The 14,637-nt window shown below is 36.7% G+C and overlaps 1 protein-coding gene and 1 long non-coding RNA gene across 5 annotated transcripts in view; one reads left to right on the plus strand and one right to left on the minus strand.

The window, feature by feature from the left end:
* LOC117785021 overlaps positions 1 to 14,637 on the minus strand; it is a 90,560-nt gene that overhangs the window by 33,135 nt on the left and 42,788 nt on the right. For 2 of the 4 annotated variants that reach the window (XM_034622897.1, XM_034622899.1), the window contains 4 exons: positions 13,835 to 13,959; positions 13,554 to 13,772; positions 13,342 to 13,483; positions 13,203 to 13,278 (listed from right to left, as the gene is read on the minus strand). In XM_034622897.1, the coding sequence (XP_034478788.1) occupies positions 13,203 to 13,278; positions 13,342 to 13,483; positions 13,554 to 13,772; positions 13,835 to 13,959 (562 nt within the window). Of the gene's footprint in view, positions 1 to 13,202; positions 13,279 to 13,341; positions 13,499 to 13,553; positions 13,773 to 13,834; positions 13,960 to 14,637 lie in introns of all 4 variants that reach the window. The other 2 variants (XM_034622896.1, XM_034622898.1) reach the window with 1 other exon arrangement.
* Positions 1,627 to 2,073, plus strand: LOC117785024. Its single transcript, XR_004617472.1, has 3 exons — positions 1,627 to 1,800; positions 1,981 to 1,982; positions 2,035 to 2,073. It is a non-coding gene; the product is annotated as an uncharacterized LOC117785024 (long non-coding RNA).

A 14,637-nucleotide genomic window follows, 5' to 3' on the forward strand; every position in this document is an offset into this window, starting at 1 on the left:
CAAAGCCAAACAACGCATGGATGTAGTATGTATGTTCTTATATCGTTCCAATTCACCTGAGACCACTCTCTTTCCCTCTCCCTCTCTCTCTCTCTCACTTCTTCCTCTGCCTACGGTCATGGCCAGGATAAAGGACACGTCGAGTTGCTCCTGCAGCGCGGAAGGACTGCGCATTCGTGCGTTAACTGATTGATCCGAATTTTACAGACTGGGTTTGAATTTCCGTCACTTGTCAATGGATTGTTCTAAGTATGCAATAGGAAAATACCCAACATGCCGATACCCTAGGCTATTTAGAATTATGCACAATATGTACATTGTAGCTATTTTTGATGCATAATATTTTCAAAATTTTACTCTGTTTTCCCTTAAAAAGTCTCTCCTACTTGCACGACGTCTAGATTCTCTGTGCCACTCATACTTATACGGAACTGTTTAGGAATTTACTAAAGTGAATTTCTTTAACCTGTTTCCTGCAAAACAACGCACTATAATCGTACCCATTGAAAATACATTTTTAATGTACTAGGGAGCTCCACCCCCTGCTGATAATTCGAACATTCAAATTTTAGACCCTGTACTTAAAAAAAGTACAGGGATCTATTAAGTATTCTTTTAAAGAATATGTGCGTAACAGGCAGAAGAAGGCGTGTCAGACCTCATAAAGTATATATATTCTTGATCAGCATCAAAAGCCGAGTCGATATAGCAATGTCCGTCTGTCTGTATGAACAAATAGATCTCAGAGACTATAAGACCTAGAGACACCAAACTGGGTATGTAGGTTCCTCTATATCGCAAGCAGATCAAGTTTGTTTCAAAATCCGGCCACGCCCCCTTTATCGCCCACAAATCGACAAAGAACATTTTATATACAAAATTTAAGAACAATTTAAAAGCTAGTGACACCAAACTTAGTATATATAGATTCCTCTATATTTCAGGCAGACTAAGTTTGTTTGTTTTTTTTTGGATCGGACCACTATATCATATAGCGCCCATGGGAACAATCGATCGAAAATCAAGTTTTAGCATAAACAACTTTTTGGTTTTAAGAGATATCTCAACCAAACTAAAAGAGTATGCATATAAATTGGTTTTATATATCCTGACCGAAGTTGGTTAAAATCGGAATACTATATCATATAGCTGTCATAGGACCGATCAGGCGAAAATCAAGTCTTATTATGGAAAACTTTTTTGTTTTAAGAGATATCTCAACCAAACTGATAGAATTTGCATATAACTTGGTTTTATATATCCTGACCGAAGTTGGTTAAAATCGGAATACTATATCATATAACTGTAATAGGACCGATCGCGTCGAAAGAACTAAATATTTTTTAATTTTTAGCAGTTTTGCTTTTTTAATAGTAAGTACGGGGTCTCTGACAGTCGAGTATGCTCGACTGTAGCACCGCGAGCGAAGCGAGCCGGGGGTCGGCGAACGAAGCGAGTTAGTTATCTTTAAAATATTCTGTAACCCGGGCACAAAACAAATTAGTTGATTCTAAAATCCGATCTCATAAACGTGTTTGTGTGTAAGAAAATAATTATAGTTAATTTGCATACAATTGTTATAATGGCAGCTATATGATACACTGAAAAAAAGACCAACTTCTAAAATCAAAAACATTCATCTTAAATATTTTGTTCTGTTTAAGATTATTTTAAGACCAAATTACTAAAATTAAGATTAATAATCTAAAAAATCTTAAAATCTTAATATAAGAATACAATTCTTAGATTGTTAGAAAAGTATAAAGAGTTACTATTTCGTATCAAACAAATGGTAGCCCCGTGGCGCTCTGGTTAGAGAAGCCGCTTATGTTGTGAAGCAGTAGGCGGCGGTTCGAATCCCACTCGTAACAAATAAAATAACATTTATAAAATTACCAAAACTAATTTTTATTGTTTTTATTTTTATAATTCTTAAAATAAGAACTTGGTCTTATTTCTGTTCTTGTTCTTAAAATCAAGATGTTTTCTCTTAATTTAAGAATTTTATGTTCTCGACGCATTTTTTAGACCTAGTTCTGAGACCAAAATTTTGATTTTAAGACATTTTTTTATCAGTGTCAGGGTGTAAGAGGCAGTGCCTAATACACAATCTGTGAGTTTGGATGATATGTCTTAAGAAACAAAAAAGTTCTTCATACTTAAGGTTAATTTGAGCATGATTGATCCATGACAGCTATATGATATAGTCATCCGATTTTGACAATTTGATCAGGGTGTAACATCGGGTAAAAAAAAACACAATCTGTGAGTTTGGTTGAGATAACTTAAAAAACAAAAAAGTTTTCCTTACTAAAGGTGAATCTGAACGCGATTGTTCCTATTTCAGCTATAAGATATAGTTACCCGATTTTGACCAAATTGTAAAATATCGTAAAATTAAAAAAAAAATGTTAATAAAATTAAATTAAAGAATTAAAATAAAACCTTGCCCGGTCCGGGATTCGAAACGCGGACCTCTTGCGCATAAGTCTATACACCATCCTCTGCGCCACCTAGTATATATATAGATTTGTAAAATTATTGTATTTCTTTATTAAAAACTTGACAGGAAGATACCCTACAAAATACCATTCACAATAATAGCTTACATTTAAGAAGGTTATATGATATTCAATCTCAACATTGGGTCAGTTCACCAGAACACATCAATCAACAATCATCTATCACCTATCAAAAAAATTGTGGACTTCTGGTGAACGTTTAGATGGAATTTGTAGAAAAAATCAAAGTTGTCATTTCATTTAATGTCACAGCTGTAAATATATTTTAGAAATAACAACACATTATGCTTAATGAAATAAAACCCCAAAAGAACAAGAGGCCAGATTTGAAATAATAGATGATATGACGTAATAAGAAATAATAACGCCATTATTGCACGCCCATTTAATATTATATATGAAAAGATTTAAAGCATTTTTCGAAGCCATTTTCCCTACAAATAGGCTGCTATATTCTCCAGAGACCAATTAAGTGGTTTCATTATGCATTTTGTTTCTTTTAATTTCAAATCTTGTGTTATTTTGCTAACAATTTGTTTTATCGATAACAAAGCATCACAATCAGAGAATTCCAGCGTACTATTTTGGTGATGAATTTTAACTCATCACAATCACAAAATTTTGACATCATGATTGTACACAGGCGTTCAGCAGAACAATCTAGCAAATTTCATCGATTTTCTGTTGTCGATGAGTTCTGGTGAACGCATCCATTGCTTTACTCAATTTATCAGAAAGTTTAACGTTACTGTTCGATAAGATTACGCCCTGTTTCATTTAAACTTATAGTATTTTTATCCATTAATCGCTTGTTAATAATATACAATCTGAAGAATTTGACGCTCGTTTTCACTCCAAGTCGAAGTATGTTAATTAAAAAATCGTGATGCCGTGCGAAAAGGCACTGTAATAAATACCAGCAACAATAACATCAACAACGTAAGCAACAACAACTACAAGAGCAACAAACAACCAGCAGACCATTCGCAACAATTCAATTAAAATGCCAGAGGGGACATGCAAAGTGCTCGGGTGGAAATTAACCCCTATAAACTCATAATATGCTCAAAATGACGCACTTAAAAACACATTAATCACATCGACAATTACGGCTGTTATGCCAAAAAATGTTTTATTAGTGTGCGCGTGTGTGTGAGTGTGTGTGTGTGCGATAGACAGAGAGAGGGTTATGGAGAAAGGGAGAGGGTCAGAAAAAGTAAGGGATGCCTGGCGCGTGCTTAAGAGTGCGTGACGTGGCAACCTTTGTGAGGAAGGCCAACTCGACTGATGTACAAATAAGAATTAACAAGCAACCACCGGTTATACAAGAAATTACACTGAGACAAATCCTACATGAATAAAAAAATAGATAACTGTTGAATGAAACTTTCAATCGATTAACTTCAAATTAATTCGATAAGTGAGTTACTAAAAATGTATCGATACATTTTGGAACAATATTAATAAATTCAAACTTGTCATCCATATTAATGATATTTTATTTTATAAGAACTTAAGAAATCCTATTATTAACATCGGTCTGCTGTTCAGCAGAACAAGCAAACAATTTTAATCGATTTTCTGTTGTAGATAAGATCTGGTGAAACCACCCATTGGATCATTTTAGTTGATTCATCAAAGACTCAATATATTTTTTAATTTTTTAAGAAAATTACTTTGTGATGCAAAAAAAAAACGTCTCCTAAAAAATCTTTACTTTGTAGCGATCATTTCGCAAAAGGGGTCAATTTTTAGTCTTCAATTTTGCGTAGATATTTGTAAAGTTTTCTAAGGGTAACTGTGACAACCCTTTGCACAGTGTAGAGACTCGGCTACTCACAGGAGTGCATTCAAAATATAAAAGCATTCGTGTCGTCATTAAAAACTGTTTTTTGCTAATTAAGTGCTCAATTGAGCATTCAATTTCACATGCACACACACACACACACACACACAGGCATACTTGAGAACACAAGCAAACAGCAGAAGAGGGCAGAAAAGTGAATAAACCACCCGAAAGCAAAGAAAGAAAGAATATAACGAGGAAACCAGATTTGAAAGCAGAAACGAGACCCGCAAAACAGCAATAGAACCGACACAACACAAATAGCAACAACAACAACAATACAAAACTTGGGCTGCTTTAGAAAATGCCCCTTTGGCAAAAAGCAAATGCAAACGGAATGAAATGAAATGAAATAAACGAAAATATAACAAAGTTGGTTATTTGCTCAGTTAATGCAAAATGATTCCCCCTGGGAGCGTGACGTGGCAGCGGTGGTAACGGCAATAATATCACAAAAATATACCCCGTAACGGAAACAGGCAACAGCAACGAAACAAACTCAGCAGTAGCAGAATCAGAATCCGAGTACAAAACAAGTTCGCACAATGGAAGAGTGAAAACAGTAAATGAAGGTACAAAAGAAGAAAAAACTGAAGAAGATGATGAAGAAGGAACCAAGTTGACGTTGGGCAACATGATTCAATAAAATGTACGCTGAAAAGTATGCAACAACAAGAAAGAGAAAAAGAAACAAGCAAGCTGGCAATAGGAAGGGGCGGGCAACTAAAAAGCAAACACAACGGAACAGAAATGAACCACGCTGCAGAAGGAATGCAAAAGCAAACGTGGCAAAAACTCAAGGCAACCAAGCGGGCTGTATGAAAAGAAAAGTACTTAAAAAGCTCACGAGCAAATATTTATAACAGTAAATCACTTTAGCGCTAACACAACCTAACACACACAAACAACAAACCAGAAGACGGCAGAACTGCACAACTGACGCGAGACAGAAGCTCAGGTTTCGAGAGAGTAAGTGAGAGTGAGAGTGCAGTGAGCAGCAAGCAGTGAGCAACAGTAGCAAAAAATAACAGCAACAACAATGTAAACTAAAGCACACGGGCGACGCCAATGAGTGCGAGTGTAATGATTGTGAGTGTGTTTGCATTTCTCTTTGCGAGTGTTGAGTGAGAGACAGAAAGAGAGTTGCCAAAGAAAACCAGCAAATATTTAAATTCGTCTGCGTTGGCATATACAATAAAAAATAAGTAAACAAATACAAAGTACAGTGTATATAAAAAAACAGGGTGGTTAAGAAAATTGCAATAGTCTGTTACTTGAGGCTGATTCTTACATGTTGTGTGCAAGTGTGTGTGAGTAACTAAGTATTAATGCCTTAGTTATATTATTTTACACTTTAATTAAAACTAATTATAAACATAACTAAGTCAGACAATTGCCCTAAATAGTAGGCAATAGTTTTCATATAAATGCGTGGCCTGCTACTAGAGGTAGATACAGGGTGTCCTATACTTAGACTACAAGCATAAGAAAGTCTTTTCTGTAGCAGGTAATTAATTAATTTATTAGTTTCAGGTGCTATTTAAAGAAAAATAAATAATGACAACTGAAAACGACGATTTAAGCATTTACAATGCCAAAAACAAACAAAAGTAATACAAAAACAGTTTGCATATTTCAAAATTCAAAATTGCATAGCTTAATTCAGAGTAAACACAAATACTATATTTACTATACGTTAACTAACTCATTGGAAATGCATCATCAAATAAATGTATTATTTTTAAAAACAAACTATAAAGCAAGTTACAGATGTGAGTGCTATTCAAGACTACTAGACTAGCAGATATCCTATAGTTATAAGTACTATATACTGTTTGATTCTCAAACATATCAGCAAGTGTAAACATTCATCCGACTTCTGCGAATCAAAAGGGTATACTTGAGATATCCCCATTAATCCCAATCTGATGGCTAAAGGGTAAAACACACACAAAATTACACAAAACAATAAAAACAAATGGAAAACAGGAAAATCGAATGCTAAATCAATAGGCAATAGAATCAGGCATCTGCGTTTAGAATCACATGATATCAAATGCAAAATTTGCTGTGCTTCTAATTTGACAAAGGAATTTCGAGCATGTACGAATACGAATCTTGAGAGCAAAAATGGGAAAGGCAAACACGAATACCAAACAAATATATTTTGGCCAAATTGCCAAGTCGAAAGACGACCCACCCAAACAACCAACTAAACGAACTCATCCAAAAGAATAGAAAAAAAAACACGACTCAAGCGTAACATATTTATTGACATTGCGGTTGCCGGTTGTCGAGACTCGAGGAACGCACACATTGGATTTCAGTTAGCAGCCAACCACCGACTGAAGTCAGCAACACCACTAACACCACCAATACCACCAACACCACCAGGTTTCAACCCAGTTGAGTGGCACTTGCAAGTGTGGTGTTTATGTTCCATACATCAAGGGTTTATGGGCTAAACGTCACCCACGCACCCACCCAGCTATACACACTCACACACGCACACTAAGAGTCAATGTTGAAGTTTTACTTTGGCAACAGCGCTGCCACTTGAAATTTCACTTACACCAACTCATTCTTGTCCCAGTTGACGTTGACTGCACACTTCACTGACTTCCAAAAGGCCCCCAACAACGCCCCCACCCCCTCTCAATGGTTGACCTCGACCCAAACCCAAACCGGAATACCAAATCCTTCTCCCTCTGCTGTATGTGGGGTATAATCCATATACGAGCGTATTACAAAATGTATTTTATCTTCATCGATTGGCAGAATTTATATCTTTTTTCATGAAACATCAGCATTTTATGTGCACCCTCGGAAGTAAGTTGAGGTTATGTAGTATGTGTTGACAGTTACAACTACCAACATATGTCTACATCTATGTGTGTGTGCTAATTCAGCTGATTACGTTATGTGATCACAGTGAATAGCGAGTGAATTGACGCACAAAATAAATAAGAAGAGATTATTATATCAAATCCGTTTATACGAAGAAATATCCTGATTATCTGCAAATTACATTACAAAAACATCCCGATTTGATCAGATCGTATTATAATATGGGTTCCACGGTAAATTATACTGGCTATCAAAAAGGTTTATATAAAAGAACATAGCAGATGTACACATAAATTAGAATATATATAACGTTTATGTAATGAAATATCCTTATTATCTGATGAATACACACGAATTCTGTTCATGGTTTGGAATTATTTAATAAAGTGAAATTAAGCAAATAATCATATGTGAGCTAGAAACAGCGTCAATAATTTAAAGAAAATGATAAATATATTTTATAATCGTAAATTGTTATTTAACATGCAAACTGAGGGGTTTTGTGTCATCGCTGACCAACTTTCAACTTATCCTTTCGAACCTTTGTGACAAACACGAAGAACAACGACAACGATAACAGTGTTCAACATGCAATCATGTTGCGGCAATTATGCAAATGCGCCCCACTGTGCGGCACTGTGGGGCATAACTTCATAAATACCCAAAACACTTGGCTTCGTGTTTACCACAATTTACTGCGACTCGAGTTAACACAAACAGTAAAAACTTCACAAAATAAATGCACATTTTTTGCCACATTTCCGGTGTACGACTTTGTTACCGCCCTTCCCCTCGGCCCCTGTCCTGTTGCCTAACCAGTTTACCATCCTGGTACGGACTACGTCGTCGTTGTCCTGACGTCCTCTCCTTCCCTCCCGTCACTCGTTAGCCAAGCTGGGCCACAATAAAGTCGAAGAAACGAAACGGGGTCGGAGAGGTCGCAGTTTGCCATAAGCTAAATATGTCTGTGTCTGGGTAACTGTGTATGTATGTGTCTTTCTCTTTGTCTGCCTGCGTGTGTGTGTGTGTGTGTGTGTGTGTATGTGTCTGGAACTGGTGTGCGACGAAAGTGTGGCAATAAAAAGGATAATGTAACTGTTATTCTACGCAAAACGGAAACGGCTGTGTGGCCAGAGGGCCAAGTTACTCCCTTCGACCCACGTCCCACGTCCGACAGCCCTGCGCCCAACTTGTGACGCCCCTGTCCTTTTGCCTCGCCTCGACAGCCGGCGTTGTGGCAAGTGTTTGAAATATTTTTGTGGCAAAGGTGGCAACTGGCAACTGGCAAAGATGTGGGCGCAAAAGTGAAAAGCACAACTGGAGGAGTCGGATTCGGAGTCGGGGAGTTGAAGTCGAAGTCGGAGCTGCGGTGAGTGAGTGACTGAACAAGTGGCAACGAGGAAACGACTGTCAGTTGTGGGTTGGGGCATGTGGCATGTGGCAAGTGGCATGTGGCAGTAGCAGTGGGTTTGGTTATGGGTGAGGTGTCGACTCGTAGCTGACAGCAACGAGAGTCGAGAGTGCAAAAGAGCGAAGCCGGAAAATTGTGTGGAAATTTGAGCTTCTTTTGAAATTGAGGCCGGAAATGGCAAGCGTACAAGTGAGAGAGAGAGAGAGAGAGATAGAGCGTAAGAGAGACAGCGACAGAGAGAGAGGGAGAGAGTGAGTACGAAAGAGAGAGATAGAGAGAGGCAGTTGAACTCTGCGACGCGTCGGGTTGTTGTGTTAAACAAAATGTTTGCGGGTGCAATAAGCGTAAATTCAGTGGTTTTATGTTTACTTATTCAGCCTGCTCCTGCCACCCCTCACAGTCACGACCACCTCCGCACCTCACCTCACAGACCAAGTCGGCACGAGGACAATTATTTGATCCACACACAGCAACGGGAGAAGTTCATGTGGTCCCCATGGTCTACTTGCCGCCTGTGGGGGTGGTAATATACTTTTGCAAATCGATGGCAACTCCTTAAACGATGCCCTGTTCTGGGGTAGCTATCAAATGGAGATAGAGATAAGGATGGGGTTGGGGTTGGGGTTGGGGTTGGAATTGGGCATGAGACGGAAGGAAGCGTGTGGCATGCTGAATGTTGAATGCTCTTGAGTGTTTTCGTATGGTTGACAGGATAACACGAAGTAATTCAATTCGAAATACTTTATGCTGTTGCTTTTATTATTATTTGTGCTTGTTCCTCTTGCTGTCTGTTGTTGTTGTTGTTGTTTTTTGTTGTTGTCGGAAGTGGCATTTGTGTGGGAGGCGTTAAAGGCATGGGAGTAGCAGGAAAATGAAGACAAAGAGGAGGAACAGTAGGGGAGCTGTTGCTTCATAAAATAAAAAAAAAAGAAAATGGTGTGCAAAGTTATACACAGACGTTATGTTTAACTTTCTGTCTCTCTCTCTCGCTCTCTCTCTGTGTGTTTCCCTATCTCTGTATCTGCCTCTCTGGATGTGTGTGCGGTTTCTCTGTTTATTTATTTTTATGATGTTTCCTTTTTGGCATTTTATTGAAGAAGTTTACCGACGCCATTGCTGCTGTTGCATAAATAAGTGAGTGGCATGGACATGAGCATACCTCCTTCCACCCCCACCCCTTTCCCACTATCGTATACACACACACATGGACACTGCACTGCATACCAAGCAGCAAATAATTCGCTCGACCAACGTCTTTTGTAATTCATAAAAAATCAATATTTATTGCAGACGTTCCTGCCCCCCTTTTTTCTCCTCTCCCTCTTCCCTTCTGCCGTAATCTACCTTTGAGCTTTACCAATTTGCGGTCTTCTGCTTGTTATTGAGCATTTAATCAGTTGATTTCTTATTCAGTTAGCTGTTTTCCCTTCATTTTGTTTATTCGCACCTAAAAGAGAACACTCTATGTTGGTAAATTGATTGACGATTTTTATAGAAGAGGGAAATGCAATTAGAAAAACCTTTGCATAATTCAAATAGCCACAACAGTTTAAATTTCAAAATAACAACTCATTGAAAAAAAAAACAAATAAATATCACGGTTTCCACACTAAAACTTTCGCCAAATATGTTGTCGAAGTTGTGTAAAAAATTCCTGAAAATTTATATATAGCAAAGAGCTTATCTTCAGCATACCGATGTTTAATTATTACTACACATTGCTTTCGGCTTAACAATTACTTTTTGGTATTCGGACCCAGAGTCTCTATCCATTTTTAGACCCCGTATTTAAAAAAGAACAAGGGTTGAGTTCAAAAAACAAAAAAAGTGCGTAACAGGCAGAAGAAGGCGTGACAGACCCTATAAAGTATATATATTCTTGGTCATAATCAACAGTTGAGTCGAAATAGCCATGCTCCTCTGTCCTGAAGTCTGTATGTACATGGTATGTAGGTTCCTCTATTTTGCAAACAGGTCAAGCTTCTTTCAAAATTCGAAACTTTCATATCCAAATTATAAAAACAATTTAAAAGCCAGATATTCCAGATTTTGCAAAGGAAGTTCCAGACAAATAGCGAAGCTTTTAAAATAAAGAATTCAGCTTTTGGATTGGGTGAGGAAGCGTTGTCAGTAACTTGATAACATGAAAATGCTGTTAAAATATCTGTAATTTGGCAGTTGGTCGGCCGGGGGCGCAATTTTGAACCAATCGCAGGGTCGAATTCCGCCTTGGACGGATGGTTTTATTTTAATAATATATAGACATGTCATTTTAATTTTATGTTAACATTCAATGTTTATTTATTACTGTTATATTGACATATAATTGGCAACATGGCAGATATCACTGCGGAGGTCAATTTAATGATTGCAGCTAATGGGGCTGTTGGGGCCTTTTGGTAAAATTTTTTATTTTTTAAAAATTCTTATCAATAATCGCATCGATTTATTGTTGATGGTTTGTTTGTATGTTTGCGTCAAGTTGCTAAAAACCCTTAGATGTGAAGATGGGGATTTATTGCTTTTCGAAAATCTAGAAAAATTTGTTTTACGACTTTTTGAAAAATCCGCTAGCTTGGAGGGAAAACGCAAAACCCCAATGGTTTACAAACCACGGAAGCTACAGATATGTCCTATATATCGAAGGTGAGTGTGAGGGCTTTTAAACGCACCTTTAAGTTTTTTTCCAAAGTACTCAGGTAACATTTTACAGGTAAGGTTTTTTAGCATACATTTTAGCGATTTTTGAAAAATTGACACATGACATTTTTATCAAATTTCAATAGGTTATAGTCAATAATTCCTCGTTTTTTGGGATATCACACTTATCTGTAAAAATTCGTTTCGACAAGATATTACCGATTAAGTGTATAAATACATATTACTAAGAGTTCAAAGATGACAGCAGCAATAAAATGGCATATCAGCAAACCTATGTATCAGACAGCTTTTGAGAGACAAAAATAACCAGTGTTGCCAGAAATTTTGGATTTGTGTTGCAGAAAAAGCCAGCTTTGCCATATAGTTTAGTTTTGCTTTTTGAAAATTCGGGCTTAAACAAGTTTAATTGACCTAAGCTTGTTGTTAAACATATGAAATTTATTTATTCTTTTTATACCCTGATCCCATTAAAATGGGCAAAAAAGGGTAAAATGTGTTTGGCAGAATGTATGTTACAGGCAGAAGGGGGCGTGGTAGACCCCCCAAACTATATATATTCTTGATCAAGATCAACAGTCGAGTCGATTGAGCTATGTCCGTCTGTCTGTCCGTCCGTCCGGACCGTCTGTTTTAACGCGTCGACAAACCATAAGAGCTAGAGACTTCAAACTTGGTATGTAGGATACCATAGGCAGATCAAGTTTTGTTTTTATTTTTGGATCGGACCACTACATCATATAGCTGTCATAGGAACGATACATCGAAAATAAAGTTTTAGTATGAAATGTTTGTATGTCTGTATATATTTGCCTGTTCTTAACAAACATCGCACATATTCCTTGGCTAAAAATCAAGTCTTTGATATATTTTAACCATCTGGGTTAGTCTTCTAAATCTTGAAAGGGGCGTAGTTTAAATATAAATCGTTTAAATATAATTTTATGTTAATATACATTTCTTCTGTTAATTGTTTCTTTAGTTATGTTAATCTTAAAATGATAAATGTATGTTAACTTTTTATTTATAATAATATTTTGAAAGTTAGAAGTGACAATTTAATGTAGCCTCTGTACGAATTTAAGTTTTTATTTTATTTATTATTAATTAAATCATTAAATCAAACGGCAGGGTGAAGTTGGTTGGAGTTTTATTTGTTGGTTGGTCAAAATAACACCTTAAGTTTTATTTTTGATTAAAAAAAAATAAAACTCAAGATATAATCATTATTTTATGAGTTTTATTTTTTTGCTTAAAAATAATGTTTATTCATGAGTTTTATTTTTTTGATCAAAAGTAATCATAAGTAAAATAATAATACTCATAGAGTAATGATTCTTTCTTGAGTTTTATAATAAAACTTATAATGATTACAGTCCCTGCTAATAATAGTAACTTTGAGGCGAAAGATTCCTGTTAATTATTATGCTCAATTAAAGCCGAGATGCGATACTCATAACCTGTTCGGCATCAAAATTTCATTTATAAATATGGAATTTTTTACAAAGATTGTCTTGATCAATTTTGGATCTTAAGAAAGATGAGCCTGTTGATGATCTCGATATACATCTGAGATATGTCATCTTTATATGACAGTTATTAAATTGTCATAGTCTGTTTGCAAGGTTGATGGCCAACAAATGCATTTGAGCTGTCAACTTGGCCAATACAAGCCTACATGGAAACTGGGAGAATTAGGTACCGCAATCGCTGCGGAAACGAAGAAAGTCAGGCAATACATAGACTCTGACAGGGTGGTAAATGGACTGCCGACATACGTAGAGAGAAATATAGCAGAAAGTTAAGTGAAACCAATTGAAGTTTATTGACGCGAATTGGGTTTCACTTGAACCTGTCACCCCGAAGCGCTTAAAATGGTCATCACATTACCATGTGGCATGTGCAGACAAAGGCTTACCTTCTTTCGATTTGTCGTAGTGCTTTGGCGACGTTGTCTTCTTGCTTGGAATGGGCCTCAATGCGTTGCTCATCAGCTGCAAAAGGATTAGGAATTTAGTTACGAAAGAGGTTGTGTCTGATGTCAACTGTTTACTCACAACGCGATCAGAACGTTCGCCGCAGGGCAGACGCGCCACTGCGGCATCGGGACTGTCCTCGGGGGGCGGTGGCTGGGGCACCCAATTGTAGGCCCGCCTAGAGATGGGCACCCCGAAGCGATCATGCTGTGACGCCTGTTGCCTGCAATGGTCAAAGCTATCATTGTGGTCAAACTGCACACAACTGGCAATTGAATATGGGCAAGACCCACCTTAGGCTCTCATAGCAATCCAGACACACCACGGCATACTCGCCATTCTCCAGCAAAAGTCCATCGTCACTCTTCTGGTGCTTCACAAATGGAAACTCATTCACAGGTAGCGCTCGCACCCGTTTCCTATAAGTCGTAATGCCGCACAGATGACAGTTGTAATCGTGCCAATTGTATTTCCTGTCCGCCGGACCAACACTTGGACTCTGCGCCTCATATCTGTATTGGAGAAATTGTTGCATCATAATACTTCTACCATAGTATTCATGGAATTTACTTACTTTCGCCACTGATTCAACATGGAATGATAACAAAAGGTGCAGACTAGAGCCGAGTTGTTCCGCAGCTGCTCAGCATTTGGCAATGAATTGTGCTTCAGCAATAGGGGAAAGTAAGGCCGAGATCCCTGCAATTGTTTGAAATGAATTAATTATTATTCCCATTTGAATATGTCTTAAAACTCAACTAATATTAAAATATACGCCTTACAAAATAAATTGATGCAACTTTTGGCTAATAAAGTTAAAGCTTACTCAACTAATCGAATCTTAATTAAAACTAATTTATTATCAATATGAATCACACTCTCCTTGTTATTTTTACTACACCCATCCATTACAACATTTTTACAAACTTACATAGTAGTTTCCCCTTTTACATTAAATCTACTTTTTATAATATAATGTAAAGTCCGTCATTTTTACAGCAACTCTCATGATAACTCATCCTCAAACAAAAATTAAATAATAGCTTAATGATTCGTGCTTTGCTCATGTAAAAAAACGTCTGTTACAATAGATTAATTAACCGCGCATTTCTCGTAATATGTACTTTATATAATAACTTTTCATTATTAAAATTATGTAACGTTTAATCTGATTTGCTTTAAATAAAAAGATACATTACGATATTGCATCTTGCCTTTCAATCTAATGATTAATATCCTAACTTATAAACAATTAAGGTTAATGAAATGAGTAAGCGTAAGTGATAACATTAAATTAATGGAAACTGATATTTGGTTAAAGTATGTACCAAGCTGATAAACTTAATATTGCAGTAATATAAAAAAATTGATTGTTTT

Source organism: Drosophila innubila, assembly GCF_004354385.1.
Source record: "Drosophila innubila isolate TH190305 chromosome 2R unlocalized genomic scaffold, UK_Dinn_1.0 1_C_2R, whole genome shotgun sequence".
In the NCBI taxonomy this organism is placed as follows: Eukaryota; Metazoa; Arthropoda; class Insecta; order Diptera; family Drosophilidae; genus Drosophila; species Drosophila innubila.